Genomic DNA, 16,420 nt, shown 5'->3' on the forward strand with positions numbered 1-16,420 from the left:
AATGCAAGTGAGTATGAAGATACAAATGACATAGTCAAGTGAGTATGAAGATAAGTCACATCCACACTATACACTCACCTAAAGAATTATTAGGAACACCATACTAATACGGTGTTGGACCCCCTTTTGCCTTCAGAACTGCCTTAATTCTACGTGGCATTGATTCAACAAGGTGCTGATAGCATTCTTTAGAAATGTTGGCCCATATTGATAGGATAGCATCTTGCAGTTGGAGATTTGAGGGATGCACATACAGGGCACGAAGCTCCCGTTCCACCACATCCCAAAGATGCTCTATTGGGTTGAGATCTGGTGACTGTGGAGGCCATTTTAGTACAGTGAACTCATTGTCATGTTCAAGAAACCAATTTGAAATGATTCGAGCTTTGTGACATGGTGCATTATCCTGCTGGAAGTAGCCATCAGAGGATGGGTACATGGTGGTCATGAAGGGATGGACATGGTCAGAAACAATGCTCAGGTAGCCCGTGGCATTTAAACGATGCCTAATTGGCACTAAGGGGCCTAAAGTGTGCCCAGAAAACATCCCCCACACCATTACACCACCACCACCAGCCTGCACAGTGGTAACAAGGCATGATGGATACATGTTCTCATTCTGTTTACGCCAAATTCGGACTCTACCATTTGAATGTCTCAACAGAAATCGAGACTCATCAGACCAGGCAACATTTTTCCAGTCTTCAACAGTCCAATTTTGGTGAGCTCGTGCAAATTGTAGCCTCTTTTTCCTATTTGTAGTGGAGATGAGTGGTACCCGGTGGGGTCTTCTGCTGTTGTAGCCCATCCGCCTCAAGGTTGTGCGTGTTGTGGCTTCACAAATGCTTTGCTGCATACTTCGGTTGTAACGAGTGGTTATTTCAGTCAACGTTGCTCTTCTATCAGCTTGAATCAGTCGGCCCATTCTCCTCTGACCTCTAGCATCCACAAGGCAATTTTGCCCACAGGACTGCCACATACTGGATGTTTTTCCCTTTTCACACCATTCTTTGTAAACCCTAGAAATGGTTGTGCGTGAAAATCCCAGTAACTGAGCAGATTGTGAAATACTCAGACTGGCCCGTCTGGCACCAACAACCATGCCACGCTCAAAATTGCTTAAATCACCTTTCTTTCCCATTCTGACATTCAGTTTGGAGTTCAGGAGATTGTCTTGACCAGGAGCACACCCCTAAATGCATTGAAGCAACTGCCATGTGATTGGTTGACTAGATAATTGCATTAATGAGAAATAGAACAGGTGTTCCTAATAATTCTTTAGGTGAGTGTATACTGCTAACTCTAGCTTGAGGGGAGCCCCTTAAAACCACAAATCAAACTCTGTTTGTTAATTAGGCAAACTCTAATTTTATTTATTTTTGCTCCATTTTGGTTCCAATTTGGTAACGTGCACAATTTATAGTTTAAAAGTCTACAACATTGTGTTTTCTGACCATTGCTGAAGCCTTACTAACCTCATTTTAACTGGTTTTCTGGCTTCCATAGCAGTACACGATCCCTGGGCACAGTTTGGCTGCAATTTCTGGCTGTGGTCCCTCACTACAGTTCTTTTATGAAGGCTATATTATCCATTATGCATTATATGAAAACTGGTTTTGACAGTTCCTATTACAACACTATAGCAGTTAAATGCTAGACTGTAACTCACCATGCCATAAAATCTGCCAGTACTACAAGCGGGAGCATAAATACCCATCTAAATGTCTCTTCAGCAAATCAAAGTGCTTTGGATTTGTTATTGCGTAAGCAAAATAATAAGTGGCATGTAAGAGTTAATGAAAAGTTTGGACTAAATGTCATACTTACTGATCTATGTCGTATTCTCCTGGGCCGGGTCCATTATGGTTTTCAAATTCAGTGCGCTTCCCTGAATACTTTGCAAAGTGCACACCTCGGTATTTCTGTGTTGCATATGTCTCTGCCTGGTGGTGAAATGGAACCAAAATATGACTCTTATTCTCTCTTTTATTGATCATCACATTTAGCATTTTAAACCTACACCTAAGGCGATGAGTACAATGTTGATACAGGGCTGCCATATTTGCATATAATCTAGAAGAACCACCTTCATGTAAAGCCTTTTACAGCTGGATTCAACTGGTGTTTTTAGGTTTCCGCTATGGGCCCCAGTACTTTTGATAAGAAAATTACAGTCCATCAACAAAAATATCAAAGCATGACTAAAACCTGACAGACCCCATTATAAGTCGATAGGATTCATCAACATAATTTTGAATCTTTTTGAAAACAAATACAGTATAGCTGTAATGGCTAAATTATGAATGGAGAGCATGACACTAATGTGAACTGAGTCTAAAACATTAAAAAGTAGATAAAGTACTGTCTTTAGATGAAATCTAATATAATAGAGGAGATTTATCAATCAAAATCAGCCAGAATCCTGGAATAATTTGTACCAAAAAAACTAGAGTGCATGCATTGCACCACATTTATCATCCAAAAATTTTAAGTGATTTAGTGGGGAAAGGAAATGACCTACTAGAAAGTGGTGTGCCATGTGGTGTAACCACGTGCAGACAATTCTGGCATAAAGTAAGCCAATTAACAGATGGTATAAACATAAGGGTAAGGCTTTGTGCCAGGAAAGTGGAGCGCCGTATGATGCTTTGTTTGCGGAATAGTCTTTGGATCAAACATATGAATTATTTGCAACATTTTTATTGTGGTTTATGCCTTGTCGGGCATTTTGTATTATGGTCAACAGATCTTTTGGGGTAGAGCCTTATTTTTAGCTGAATCTGTCACTTCTGAGTTAAAAAAAAGAAAAACTACCAGTTTACTTTATGGAGCAGCAATACACTGCGTGCAGAATTATTAGGCAAATGAGTATTTTGACCACATCATCCTCTTTATGCATGTTGTCTTACTCCAAGCTGTATAGGCTCGAAAGCCTACTACCAATTAAGCATATTAGGTGATGTGCATCTCTGTAATGAGAAGGGGTGTGGTCTAATGACATCAACACCCTATATTAGGTGTGCATAATTATTAGGCAACTTCCTTTCCTTTGGCAAAATGGGTCAAAAGAAGGACTTAACAGGCTCAGAAAAGTCAAAAATAGTGAGATATCCTGCAGAAGGATGCAGCACTCTTAAAATTGCAAAGCTTCTGAAGCGTGATCATCGAACAATCAAGCGTTTCATTCAAAATAGTCAACAGGGTCGCAAGAAGCGTGTGGAAAAACCAAGGCGCAAAATAACTGCCCATGAACTGTGAAAAGTCAAGCGTGCAGCTGCCAAGATGCCACTTGCCACCAGTTTGGCCATATTTCAGAGCTGCAACATCACTGGAGTGCCCAAAAGCACAAGGTGTGCAATACTCAGAGACATGGCCAAGGTAAGAAAGGCTGAAAGACGACCACCACTGAACAAGACACACAAGCTGAAACGTCAAGACTGGGCCAAGAAATATCTCAAGACTGATTTTTCTAAGGTTTTATGGACTGATGAAATGAGAGTGAGTCTTGATGGGCCAGATGGATGGGCCCGTGGCTGGATTGGTAAAGGGCAGAGAGCTCCAGTCCGACTCAGACACCAGCAAGGTGGAGGTGGAGTACTGGTTTGGGCTGGTATCATCAAAGATAAGCTTGTGGGGCCTTTTCGGGTTGAGGATGGAGTCAAGCTCAACTCCCAGTCCTACTGCCAGTTTCTGGAAGACACCTTCTTCAAGCAGTGGTACAGGAAGAAGTCTGCATCCTTCAAGAAAAACATGATTTTCATGCAGGACAATGCTCCATCACACGCGTCCAAGTACTCCACAGCATGGCTGGCAAGAAAGGGTATAAAAGAAGAAAATCTAATGACATGGCCTCCTTGTTCACCTGATCTGAACCCCATTGAGAACCTGTGGTCCATCATCAAATGTGAGATTTACAAGGAGGGAAAACAGTACACCTCTCTGAACAGTGTCTGGGAGGCTGTGGTTGCTGCTGCACGCAATGTTGATGGTGAACAGATCAAAACACTGACAGAATCCATGGATGGCAGGCTTTTGAGTGTCCTTGCAAAGAAAGGTGGCTATATTGGTCACTGATTTGTTTTTGTTTTGTTTTTGAATGTCAGAAATGTATATTTGTGAATGTTGAGATGTTATATTGGTTTCACTGGTAAAAATAAATAATTGAAATGGGTATATATTTGTTTTTTGTTAAGTTGCCTAATAATTATGCACAGTAATAGTCACCTGCACACACAGATATCCCCCTAAAATAGCTAAAACTAAAAACAAACTAAAAACTACTTCCAAAAATATTCAGCTTTGATATTAATGAGTTTTTTGGGTTCATTGAGAACATGGTTGTTGTTCAATAATAAAATTAATCCTCAAAAATACAGCTTGCCTAATAATTCTGCACTCCCTGTAGATGGCACCTTTATTATAAATAATGTTAGACTTTAGACTGAAAAATCTCTAGGTAATTCATGGAATGTGGCATTTGGTAAATTTGTCGCAAAAAATGTCTTAAAAACTGCAGACAGTCATTCCTTCATAATACATTACCCCCTTAGACTTAGGTCAGTGATGGCTAAACTCCGGCACTCCATCTGTGGTAAAACTACGACACCCAGCATGTTACATTCATTTCTATGGAGTTTTACCACAGCTGGCGTGCCGGAGTTTAGCCTTCACAGGTCTAGGCAGTCTAAAAGTGCACCACATGTATCATCCAGCATCGCCCACTGGGATAAATGTGGAGGGAGCATCATTAGACTGTCTAGTATATTTTATTAAGAGAGTAACTTTTTAAGTATTTTTTTGGGAGGGTCTGCTGTTTTTCGAGTCATTTTCTTTTTCTTTTGCCACATTCAACAAATGTTGCATGCCAATTCTTAATTCTGGTGCATTTGGTAACTGGTGCATTTTGTGGAAAGTGTCTTGGTTGTGGTAGGGCCAGATGATAAATTTGTTGCAATTCACACTATATTGGATATACCCTAAAAAAAAGGCCACAAAATGAATTAAAAACAAATGAAAAATTCAAATTTGCCCCCTTCCCCATTTTACATATTAAAATACACAATAAAAAAAAACAATTAGCTTCAACACCTTCAAAAATGTCCAAACTATTAATATATAAAAGTATGTATCCTGTATGGTAAATAATGCAATAGGGAAAAAATATGGTTGAATCAGTTTTTCAGTCACTTCGCCCCTCCCAAAAAAATTAATAGAAAGTGATCAAAAAGTCATACATACTCAAAAATGATATTAACAAAAACTACACATTACCTCGCAAAAAGCTTTCACATCTCCGAACCTGGCCATATAATAAATCTGGGTGTCAGAATATGGCGATACAAATAAAATGTTTTCAAAGTGTTTCACATTTATAAAAAAAAGTATTAAAACATAGGGGGGAAAAAGATATACATTACGGTAGGTATTGCTATAAGCATACTGATCAGCAGAATAAAGACAAACATGCTGCCACCATACAACCAGATGAGCAACTTTTACTGTCACCTACTGTGTCCTTCACCTTACCTTGTAGATTTTAAGCTCGTGCGGGCAGGGTCCTCTCCCCCTCCTTACCAGTCTGTTAATAGTTTCTTGTTTATTGTATTTTTATATTATGCATGTGTAACCCTCACGCCATGGAATTAATGGTGCTTTCAAATAAATAATGATACGTCATTTTTATTGCACAGTAAAAACCTCAAAACCAAAATCCATTTTTTATTTCCAATTTTACCCCCCTTTCTGGTACAAAGCCTTTTTATACCCTTCTACCTAAGTTTACACTGTCTAAAAATTAGGGAGAAATAGTAAATCTACCCTTCTGTCTCTCTATGACAATCAAATACTGAAATTAACAAACCACTACAGGAGTTAAGCATTGTAAGCATATATGCACTGCTTCCATAAGGCTGGGTTCACACAGAGTACTCCTCATGCAGTTAAAACCGCAAAAAGAAATGCATGCAAAGTGTTTACAGTTGCATGTATTTTTATGGATTTTGACTGATATGTAGTGGCATATTAAAAACCTACTGAATTCTAAAGAGAAAAGCAGTATGAAAATGCCCAATCAAAGCATGCTCCTTTATGTGAAAAATGCAACTAGATACAAAAACAGCACAAAAATTCACTATGCAAAAAAAAAAAACTAAGACTGTCCAAGTAAAGGTGGTAATTGTAGTGATTTCAGCCAGTTACAGTACTTACAGTATTTACAATAGCCAGTAATTACAGTATTAAAAGGACACCGTTTTAACCTGTCCAACAGTCTGTAAATGAAGTCTATTCCTGCTCTGAGATTTTGGGCAAAATTGTTGTCATTTCACCCTATTCTGGATAATATATCCTTTGGAAACCATGACTTTTCTCATCATTTACAAATTTGAGGAACAATGAGAAAAGTCACAGATTTTACTGCTGAAATGTCACATATCTTCACTGCTTAAAGGGGTTGGCCACTTTCTGGTTACTGTTGACCAATGCGTTTGTAAGATGACTACGTACTGTATATGGCACTTACTAATATAGTGTCTGTGCCATTTTTTATATTTCATTAGGTATGCCCTCTTGTTTGCCAAGTCTTTTGTGCTGTCCACAAAGAGGTCCTGTCCATCAGATGGCCGCTGATGGAGGGTCATGTGACCAGGAAAATCACCTTCATGTGATGTCACCTCCATTCAAATACACTGCACCTGCCATCTCCACTTGTTCTATTGGAAGTGTAGTACAGAGTGTTTGAATAAAGGAGACTGAGTGATGTATCTGGTCACATGACCCTCAATCAGCGGCCATCTTACGGACAGGACCTCTATGCGGACAGCACAGAAGATTTGACTAACAAGGGGGCATGGCTTATGAAATATAGCAAATGGCACAGTTTATCAACAAAGGCCATGTAGTCATCTTACATATACATTCAGGCATGGGATTCAGCCAGTGCCCTCCGGTTCTCCAGATCCAGGTGTTAAAATTACAGCCGGATCGGAGAACCGTGTTACTGGCTGAATCCCGATAGGGTGCGGCGAGAGATGAGCGCTTGCATTGTGGAAGCGCTCATCTCCCTACATTCTTCTGTATCACCATCCTCAGGACAGCGATGCAGATTAACACTGCAGCAGGGCAAGGGAGAGGCGTCTCCCTTCCCTGTTCCTCTGATAGGCTGCAGACACTAGGCCTGCATCGCATCGCTGACAGTGTAGTGAAAAGTGTTTTCTTTTCTTTTCTGTGGCGCGCTGGGGGCATTGTTGGCACATGGGGGACACTATGGGGGTATCTACTGGGGGCATGGCTGGCACATGGGGGACACTATGGGGGAATCTACTGGGGGAATTGCTGGCATATGGGGGGCACTATATGTGCATCTACTGGGGCATTGCTGGCACATGGAGGCATCTATGGGGGCATCTTATACTGGCACATTATGGGGACACTGGTGTTGGAGGGGGGGAGGAATACTATGGGGACATATTATATAGGCACATTATGGGGGTATTAAGAAGGGGCATTTATACTGGAACATTCTGGGGGACACTATGGGGGAATCTTATACTGGCACATTATGGGGGCACTATGGGGAAGAGGAGAGGAGCACTATGTGGGCATTTACTAGGGGCATTATATAGGGGTATTTTATACTTGCACACATTATGGGGGCTCTATGAGGGGCACTGAGGGAATTTTTTTGTACTGGCACACAGAACAGGAGCATTTTTTAACTAGTGCACATTATTATTATTTATAATATTATTGAAGAGCTATTATTATAACTGCAGAGACAAGAGATGGGTGAAACATCATCATGGCGGTCTGGTCTCAAAGGAGAAGATGAAGAAAGAGAAGGTCTGCATCAGAGGAGAAGTCAATTGATGTAAGAGGTTTATGGTGCTGTATTCTTGATAGCACAGAATATAATATGTATGCAAATATGTATTTAGACAATCTCCCAAAAAATAAAAATAAATATGACTCTCAGACTGTGGAGACACTAAAACATGATTTGGTTTTTGTTTCAAAAATGATATTATTGCGTAAAACTTAAATAAATAAATAAATTAAAGTATACAGATTAGATGTTGCCGCGTCCGTAACAACCTGTTCTATAAAAATATCACATGACCTAACCCCTCAGGTGAAAACCGAAAAAATTAATTAAATAGAAACTATGTCAAAAGCCATTTTTTGTCACCTTACATCTCAAAAAGTGTAATATCAAGCAATCAAAAAGTCATATGCACCCCAAAATGGTGCCAATCAAACCAACATCTCATCCTGCAAAAAATGATACCCTACCTAAGACAATCGCCCCAAAAACAATAAAAACTATGGCTCTCAGACTATGGAGACACTAAAAAAGGATACATATTAGGTATCGCCACATCCATAACAACCTATAAAAATATCACGTGACTTAACCCCTTAGGTGAACACCGTAAAAAAATGATACCCGAACTAAGACAGTCACCCAAAAAATAAAAAAACTATGGCTTTCATAATATGGAGACACTAAAACATGATTTTATTTGTTTAAAAAATGCTGTTTTTGTCTAAAACTTAAATAATTGAAAAAGGTATACATATTAGGTTTTGCCGCCGCTTGCCGTGTCCATAAGAACCTGCTGTATAAAAATATCACATGACCTAACCCCTCAAGTGGACACTGTAAAAACATTTTTTTTAAAGTGTGTCAAAAAAGCGAATTTTTGTCACCTTACATCACATAAAGTGTAATACCAAGCGATCAAAAAGTCATATGCACCCTAAAATAGAACCAATCAAACCGTTATCTCATACTGAAAAAAATGAGCCCCTACATAAGACAGTCTCCCAAAATAAAAATAAAAAACTATGGCTTTATTATGTAAAACTGAAACAAACAACCAAAAAATATTTGGTATTGTCGCGTCCGTAACAACCTGCTCTATAAAAATACCACATGATCTAACCTGTTAGATGAACGCTGTAAATAACAAAACATAAAAACAATGCCAAAACAGCTATTTTTTACCTTGCCACACAAAAAGTGTAATATAGTGCAATCCAAAATCATATGTACCCTGAAATAGTACCAACAAAACTGCCACCTTATCCTGTAGTTTCCAAAATGGGGTCATTTTTTGGGAGTTTCTACTCTAGGGGTGCATCAGGGGGGTCTTCAAATGTGACACGGCAGCTTAAAATTATTCCAGTGAAATCTGCTTTCCAAAAACCCTATGGCGTATCAGGGTAATAAATATTAAGTTGTGTTTGGCTGTTAACCTTTGCTTTGTTACTGTAAAAAATGGATTAAAATGGAAAATCTCCCAAAAAAGGAATATCTGGAATTTCATCTCCATTTTCCATGAATTCTTGTGGATCACCTAAAGGGTTAACAAAATTTGTAAAATCTGTTTTGTATACCTTGAGATGTGTAGTTTCTAAAATGGGGTCACTTTTTTGGAGTTTTGACTCTAAGGGTGCATCAGGGGGTCTACAAATGTGACACGGCAGCTTAAAATTATTCCAGTGAAATCTGCCTTTCAAAAACCATATGGCGTTCCTTTCCTTCTGCGCCCTGCCGTGTGCCCGTACAGCAGTTTACGACCACATATAGAGTTTTTCTGTAAACTACAGAATCAGGGCAATATATATTTAGTTGCGTTTGGCTGTTAACCCTTGCTTTGTTACTGGAAAAAATTGATTAAAATGGAAAATCTGCCCAAAAAAATTTAATTCTGAAATGTAATCTCCATTTTCCATAAATTCTTGTGGAACACCTAAAGGGTTAAAAAAGTTTATAAAATCAGTTTTGAATACTTTAAGATGTGTAGCTTATAAAATAGGGGCCACTTTTTTGCAGTTTCTACTCTAGGGGTGCATCAGGGGGGCTTCAAATGTGACATGGCATATTAAAATTATCCTAGTGAAATCTGCCTTCCAAAAACCATATGTCGTTCCTTTCCTTCTGCGCCCTGCCGTGTGCCCGTACAGCAGTTTACGACCACATATGGGGTGTTTCTGTAAACTACAGAATCAGGGTAATAAATATTGAGTTTTGTTTGGCTGTTAACCCTTGCTTTATTAGCAGAAAAAACTTTATTAAAATGGAAAATCTCCAATTTCCATAAATTCTTGTGGAACACCTAGAGGGTTAACAAAGTTTGTAAAATCAGTTTTGAATACCTTAAGGGTTGTAGTTTTTAAAATGGGCTCATTTTTGGGTGGTTGATATTATGCAAGCCTCACAAGCCTTTTTCTGAAAAATTTCAAGATTTGCTTCTAAACTTCTAAGCCTTCTAACGTCTCCAAAAAATAAAATGGCATTCACAAAATGATCCAAACATGAAGTAGACATATGGGGAATGTAAAGTAATAACTATTTTTGGAGTTATTACTATCTATTTTAAAAGTAGAGAAATTGAAATTTGGAAATTTGCAATTTTTTCCAAATTTTTGGTAAATTTGGTATTTTTTTATAAATAAAAATTAAATTTTTTGACCCAATTTTACCACTATCATAAAGTACAATATGTGACAAGAAAACAATCTCAGAATGGCCTGGATAAGTAAAGGCATTTTAAAGTTATTACCACATAAAGTGACACATGTCAGATTTGCAAAAAATGGCCTGGTCTTTAAGGTGAAAATGGCAAGGTCCTTAAGGTGTTAAAAATGCTGTGAAAAGCACACCTAAACTTGGGACTCTACCCCGTAAAGGAACAACTTTTAACAAACGATGCAGTGGAAAAAATGGCCCAAGGATCACTGAAAAGAATTTAGGAGGAAACCCTTCTGTCCTGTGTGTGGGGGGGGATGGTTTGATCCTTGTCATGGGGCCCTTACTTCTCTATGTACGCTACTGTCTGTTTCTATACTGATCTTCAGCTTCAAGAATAAAAAATACAGCATTTTTTATACATTAAAGATTTTAGGACATAGACTGCAGTCTGCCATTCATCGCTAAAAGACAAATTGTTTTATAGGGGTTTAGTGAAAATGTAAATGTAAAATATATTGCAAAGCATCAGCACATGGAGGTGAGAGTTGCCACAGAATGATGGAGGGGGCATGGGACTTGTACTGTTCCTAAAGGGTTGTTCTAGTGAATTACTGCAACAAGGTTTTATTGAAGAGGACCTACACATCTGAAGCCTCATCTACTTGAGGCTCAGGGGCATCTTAAATATGACATTCAATGTATTTACATTTTTATAAAGAATTTTATGTGGCACAATTTGTGTAGGTTTAGAGAAATTATTTACACCTAGCCTGACAAGAGCCATCACTTAGTGGAAAGGGGCATTGTGTCATGGAAAATCAGGTGTGCCAAAATTGCACCAAAGTTCTGTCTCGAACTAAGCCAACCATGTGTTGTTATAGAGTTACACAAAAGTGTCCGGCCCTGCACCACATGCATCCTCCTGCCTGAACCAGTGTGATAAATCTGGTGCAGGTCTAGACAGCCTGTCTAAGTTTATGCCTAAAGGCATTTTACATGGCCTAATGGAGCAGACGATTGTCAAGAAGGAAACATTACTTCCTGACAATCGCCTGCTCGTCAGTGAAGGAGACTACTGTATTTACATGCAGCGATCTCCTCCACAGTATGGGAAAGAGCAATCACTAATACCATCGCTCTTCCCTACATAGAATCATTGTATGCTGGCAGCAGAGTGCTGTTTAGACAACACGATCTGCTGCTGGAAAATGATTATTTAGATGACTGCACCAACAATCCTATTACCCGATAAACTAGTGAATCGGCGGCACCTTTACAACAGCTAACAAGTCACAAATTTTAGTGCAAGTGCCGTTTTGAAGCAAAATTTGTGACTTGTTTACTTTTCCGCCACCCTCATCATTTTTACAAAAAGTGCACAGGGTGGGGGCAGACCACAGGAGGGTCACCCGTAGCCCGACACATCTATTAATATATGCTTCAGAAAACAAACTCTTGTTGGATGGGACAGAAAATGGGTTTATAAGTGTAGTGCAAGGCATGCCCACCAGTTTTTAGCATCTTTTCACTAGTACATCTGCCCTATTGTGTGCAGAGAACTTCATATAGTCTTATGGACTAACAAAATGCACTGTTTTTCTTTAAAATGACCCTTATTTTTAAATCTTTGCATTGGTTAAAAATAAAAACATGGAAAAATACAAGTAATGAGCAAACAACCGCATGATTAATCTCCATTACTGCCATTGAAGCCAATGACAAACAAGATGTATTTCCAGCTATTACCTCCATAATCATTTGGTTACAAAAATAAAACTGCTTAGTCTGTTCTCATATATTGTAAGAATATAATACATCCTTTAGAAGACTTTACCTACATATAGCTTCTATTGATCCAAAGATTGGGTCAATGCACATTTATCGTAATTATAAGGACAGGAGACCAAGCATATTTCCCTTTCCTAAGTGGTTTGAAGAGAGCCTATTCTTTTAGAAGTGAGCACATTTAAAAAATCTATGTCATGATATGATGGCTGAAATCGCTGCATTATAATAATATAAATTGACTAGTACTTAACTGCGAAGCCCAAGCAATAAGAATTACTCAGGTACGAAAAAAATCACATTTGTAATTGAATTAAATAGCCTTTTAAAAATACTGACGTGGACAGAAGAATAAATTGATGCTCTATTAATAACTTTAAATCATCACGTACGTCGTGCCAAGAAGTGTTGACAAGATCCACTTCAAGGTCACTGTCAGCTTGGTAAGTCATTACCAAATAAAATATGGCTTAATTGAAGCAAACTCAGCAAGGAGCTACATTATATTAAGTGAATGTTGTAACATAACGCCCAAGAAGAATTACTAATCGCCACTCCCGGTGACAACGAAATGGATGAAGAGGTGCTTTGCAACTTTTTCCTTTGACTTTCCACAATTAAATATGGAAATAGATTCAGCAAGGAATTAAAAGTCTTGGAGCGCATTCATTTAAGTCACTAATGGACTGTTTTCCAGTATGGCTGCACACAGGTAGTTCTCAGTGTGTTTCCCGCTCTACCTCATATGTCAGTGTCAGAACTAGCAGCGGAAAGCAATCCCATGTCTTGCTAGGAAAATTGCACTGTTTGGTGTGAGATGAAGAAACCCTATTATCCATTTCCTGTACAATATCATATTCATTTTCAAAAAGTATGAAAAGTACTTTCTATTAATTCCCATTGGATGCATAGCTAGTTTTCCTTTTCTCAGGTAATTTGCATAGGGGTGCACCGAAATGAAAATTCTGGTCCGAAACCGAAACCGAAAATTCAGGATGCCCTTGACCGAAAACCGAAACCGAAACTGCCTTTTTGCCCAAATACTTTTAAAATACTTTTTTTTTAATGATTTTATTAATAATTCTTTTTCATGAATGAAATTCATCTGTGGGTGGCGCTGTTATGGAGAGGGGGATCTGTGGGTGGCGCTGTTATGGAGAGGGGGATCTGTGGGTGGCGCTGTTATGGAGAGGGGGATCTGTGGGTGGCGCTGTTATGGAGAGGGGGATCTGTGGGTGGCGCTGTTATGGAGAGGGGGATCTGTGGGTGGCGCTGTTATGGAGAGGGGGATCTGTGGGTGGCGCTGTTATGGAGAGGGGGATCTGTGGGTGGCGCTGTTATGGAGAGGGGGATCTGTGGGTGGCGCTGTTATGGAGAGGGGGATCTGTGGGTGGCGCTGTTATGGAGAGGGGGATCTGTGGGTGGCGCTGTTATGGAGAGGGGGATCTGTGGGTGGCGCTGTTATGGAGAGGGGGATCTGTGGGTGGCGCTGTTATGGAGAGGGGATATGTGCACTGTTATGGGCCTAACAGTGCACAGATCCCTTTCCCCATAACAGTGCACAGATCCCTTTCCCCATAACAGTGCACAGATCCCCCCTCCCCATAGCAGTGCCATAGACCGATCCCCCTACCCATAGCAGCCCCAGCCCTGCTGCTCACAGCATCACTCACTGCATCTTTATTTTACCTTACAATCGTGACGCTCCGGTAACAACTCTGCAGGCAGAGCGAGGGCGGCGTAACGTCACTTACTCACGTGACGCACCTGCTCCGCCCACTTTATGAATGAAGGAGGCGGAGCAGGCGCGTCACGTGAGTAAGTGACGTTACGCCGGCCTCCGCTCTGTCTGCAGAGTTGTTAGTTACTGGAGCGTCACGATTGTAAGATAAAATAAAGATGCAGTGACAAAGTAAACCGCCCGCCCGGCGCCCGCCCTCAGATGGTGGGTGACAAATCCCACACCCTATATTTTCGGCCGATATGTAACAATATCGGCCGAAGTGGATTAGGTGCATTTTCGGCCGATATTTTCGGCTGCCGGAATTTCGGTGCACCCCTAATTATTATGTTCTTAATCGCACTCAATTAAAGCGGTTGTCCCATGAAAAATATTCTACAGTTTTCAAATGAGCACCTCGATCTGAATTCTTTCGTAATTGCATGTAATAAAAAATTTTGCATAGCCAGTGAGTTATTCAATAAAATGTATCTGTATAGCGCCACCTGCTATTTGTTATTTTCCTTATTTCTTTGGCTTACTGAGAAGGTCGCACATGCTCAGTTTCATCCTTCAACTGCCTCCTGAGCTGTGATAGGGAGAGCAGGGACACGCCCCCTTTAGCTGCAGCAGGAAATCTGGGGAGATCTCTGGACCCATGTGGGGTACAGGGCCGGTTCTAGTTTTGTTGGAAAGAGATTATAATGTACTATATGATGTCTGATTTTCACTTTTTACATTAGTCATGAAATAACCCCTTTAATGTCCATAGAGATCACTTAACCCAACCAGGTTAAGTGAATATATAACTACATATTTTATACAGTAGCTTTTTTGGTCATACAGTATATAGTCCAAATATCCAATGTAGCCACATTAGCACTACAGAATGACAAAACCAGGAATAAAATGGAAATGGCGATAATTACATAAAAAAAATACAGCTAAAATATATTGAAAACTGCAAACTAAAGCACAATCCCAGAAACAGTCAATTAAGTGCCACCGTGTAGCAGCAAGATATACGCAATGGCCAATGCTAGTTATAAAGGAGACCAAGGGATATTTGCCACTTTATGTCCTATAATCTGACCCTGCATCTGTGGTTATGTTAGAGGCAGGGACAGCCTGGCCTCTACAATTTCCGGGAGAGCCCTCCCTCTCTGCAGCTGGCCAAGATATAATGACCTGTTGCTCTCAGTGGTAATTAACACTGGGAACATCAGGGACTTATACATCTGGCCAGCGGCTGCAGGTTCCCTCCTGAATTCAACTGTATTGCCATCCTCTGGACGGTGATATAGTTGAATACTGCAGTGGGGGTGGCAGTATTTTGAGCTGCACGGTGGTATTCAGTTCTGCTGGGGCAGTATTTTGTGCTGCACTGAAGTATTTCCATCCCTGCCTACTTCTGTTGGCTTTGTGCTGCCCTGCCTTCTGTCACTTTGGACTCACCTACAATAGGGGGTCACTTTTAGTTTTTTTTCCAGGACAACTTTAGGTTCCAACTCCGCCTCTGGTTATAGGAGAGTATCTTTGTTCAAAAGATATACAAATTAGCTTTTTTTCTAAGAAAAATGAATCTGTGGTTCTAGTGCCACCTGTTGGAAGGCAGCTATCCTATATTTTAGTATCTAGCCTTTTAAAATAGGATTGAAAAAATAATTTAGGCATATATTTTAGGATTATATTAAGGCCTGTTTTAAAAAGTGGGATATTGATTTATCTGTTAGCTGCCTTCCAACAGGTGTCGCGAGTGGTACAGCTTTGTTTTTCTTGGAAGGAGGGCTAATTTCCATAGCATTTTCCAAGAGGAGCATTGCATGGCCCATAAGACTCCTTATGCTCTCCATAAGGTGAAATAGCACCGCTAGAAATTTTCTTTTTAATGAAATATTCTAAAGTACTAACCAAATCCACCATAAAAGTCTACCAGGGAAGCCTAGCATGAAATAAAGGAAGGAAGAAAGGAAGACAGATAATGGGAAAAGTGGTGAAAGTGAACAGCCTTGAAGTGTAACTGTCACTTAATTTTTTTAATGTGTAGGGGAAGTGATTATGCATATTTTTCTAATACACCTTGTGATTTTGTTCTTGAATTATTTAAAATAACTGTCTCTCAAGTACAATATCACCTCTGGGACCAGGTCCTATGTCAAGAACATGGCACCAACATGAATGAAGTGCATACTGCTCATGCACAGTGTCTTCTTAATTCACCGCTATGGGTCTTCTAAAAAAAATAGCCAAGTTAGTCTCATGGAAAAAAGAGAAGAATAAACCCTCGGGGAGAGGTGTGCAAGTATATCCAATTTATTCAAAAAATAAAACTAATAAGATATCTAAATGTATTAAGACTGCTTGACGACTAACACAATACGAACACGGACTATGCGTTACAGAGCCGGAAAAAAACAGCTCTTTGATCAGTTTCAAATTAT

General features: G+C 39.7%; 1 protein-coding gene across 1 annotated transcript in view; it reads right to left on the reverse strand.

Annotated features, from left to right (window-relative positions):
- The window catches only part of STPG2 (sperm tail PG-rich repeat containing 2), a 1,039,376-nt gene that overhangs the window by 973,070 nt on the left and 49,886 nt on the right, over positions 1 to 16,420 (reverse strand). The window contains exon 6 of the mRNA XM_040419865.1: positions 1,828 to 1,943. Within this exon, the coding sequence (XP_040275799.1) occupies positions 1,828 to 1,943 (116 nt within the window). The remainder of the gene's footprint in view (positions 1 to 1,827; positions 1,944 to 16,420) is intronic.

Source organism: Bufo bufo, chromosome 2 (genome assembly GCF_905171765.1).
Source record: "Bufo bufo chromosome 2, aBufBuf1.1, whole genome shotgun sequence".
Classification (NCBI taxonomy): Eukaryota; Metazoa; Chordata; class Amphibia; order Anura; family Bufonidae; genus Bufo; species Bufo bufo.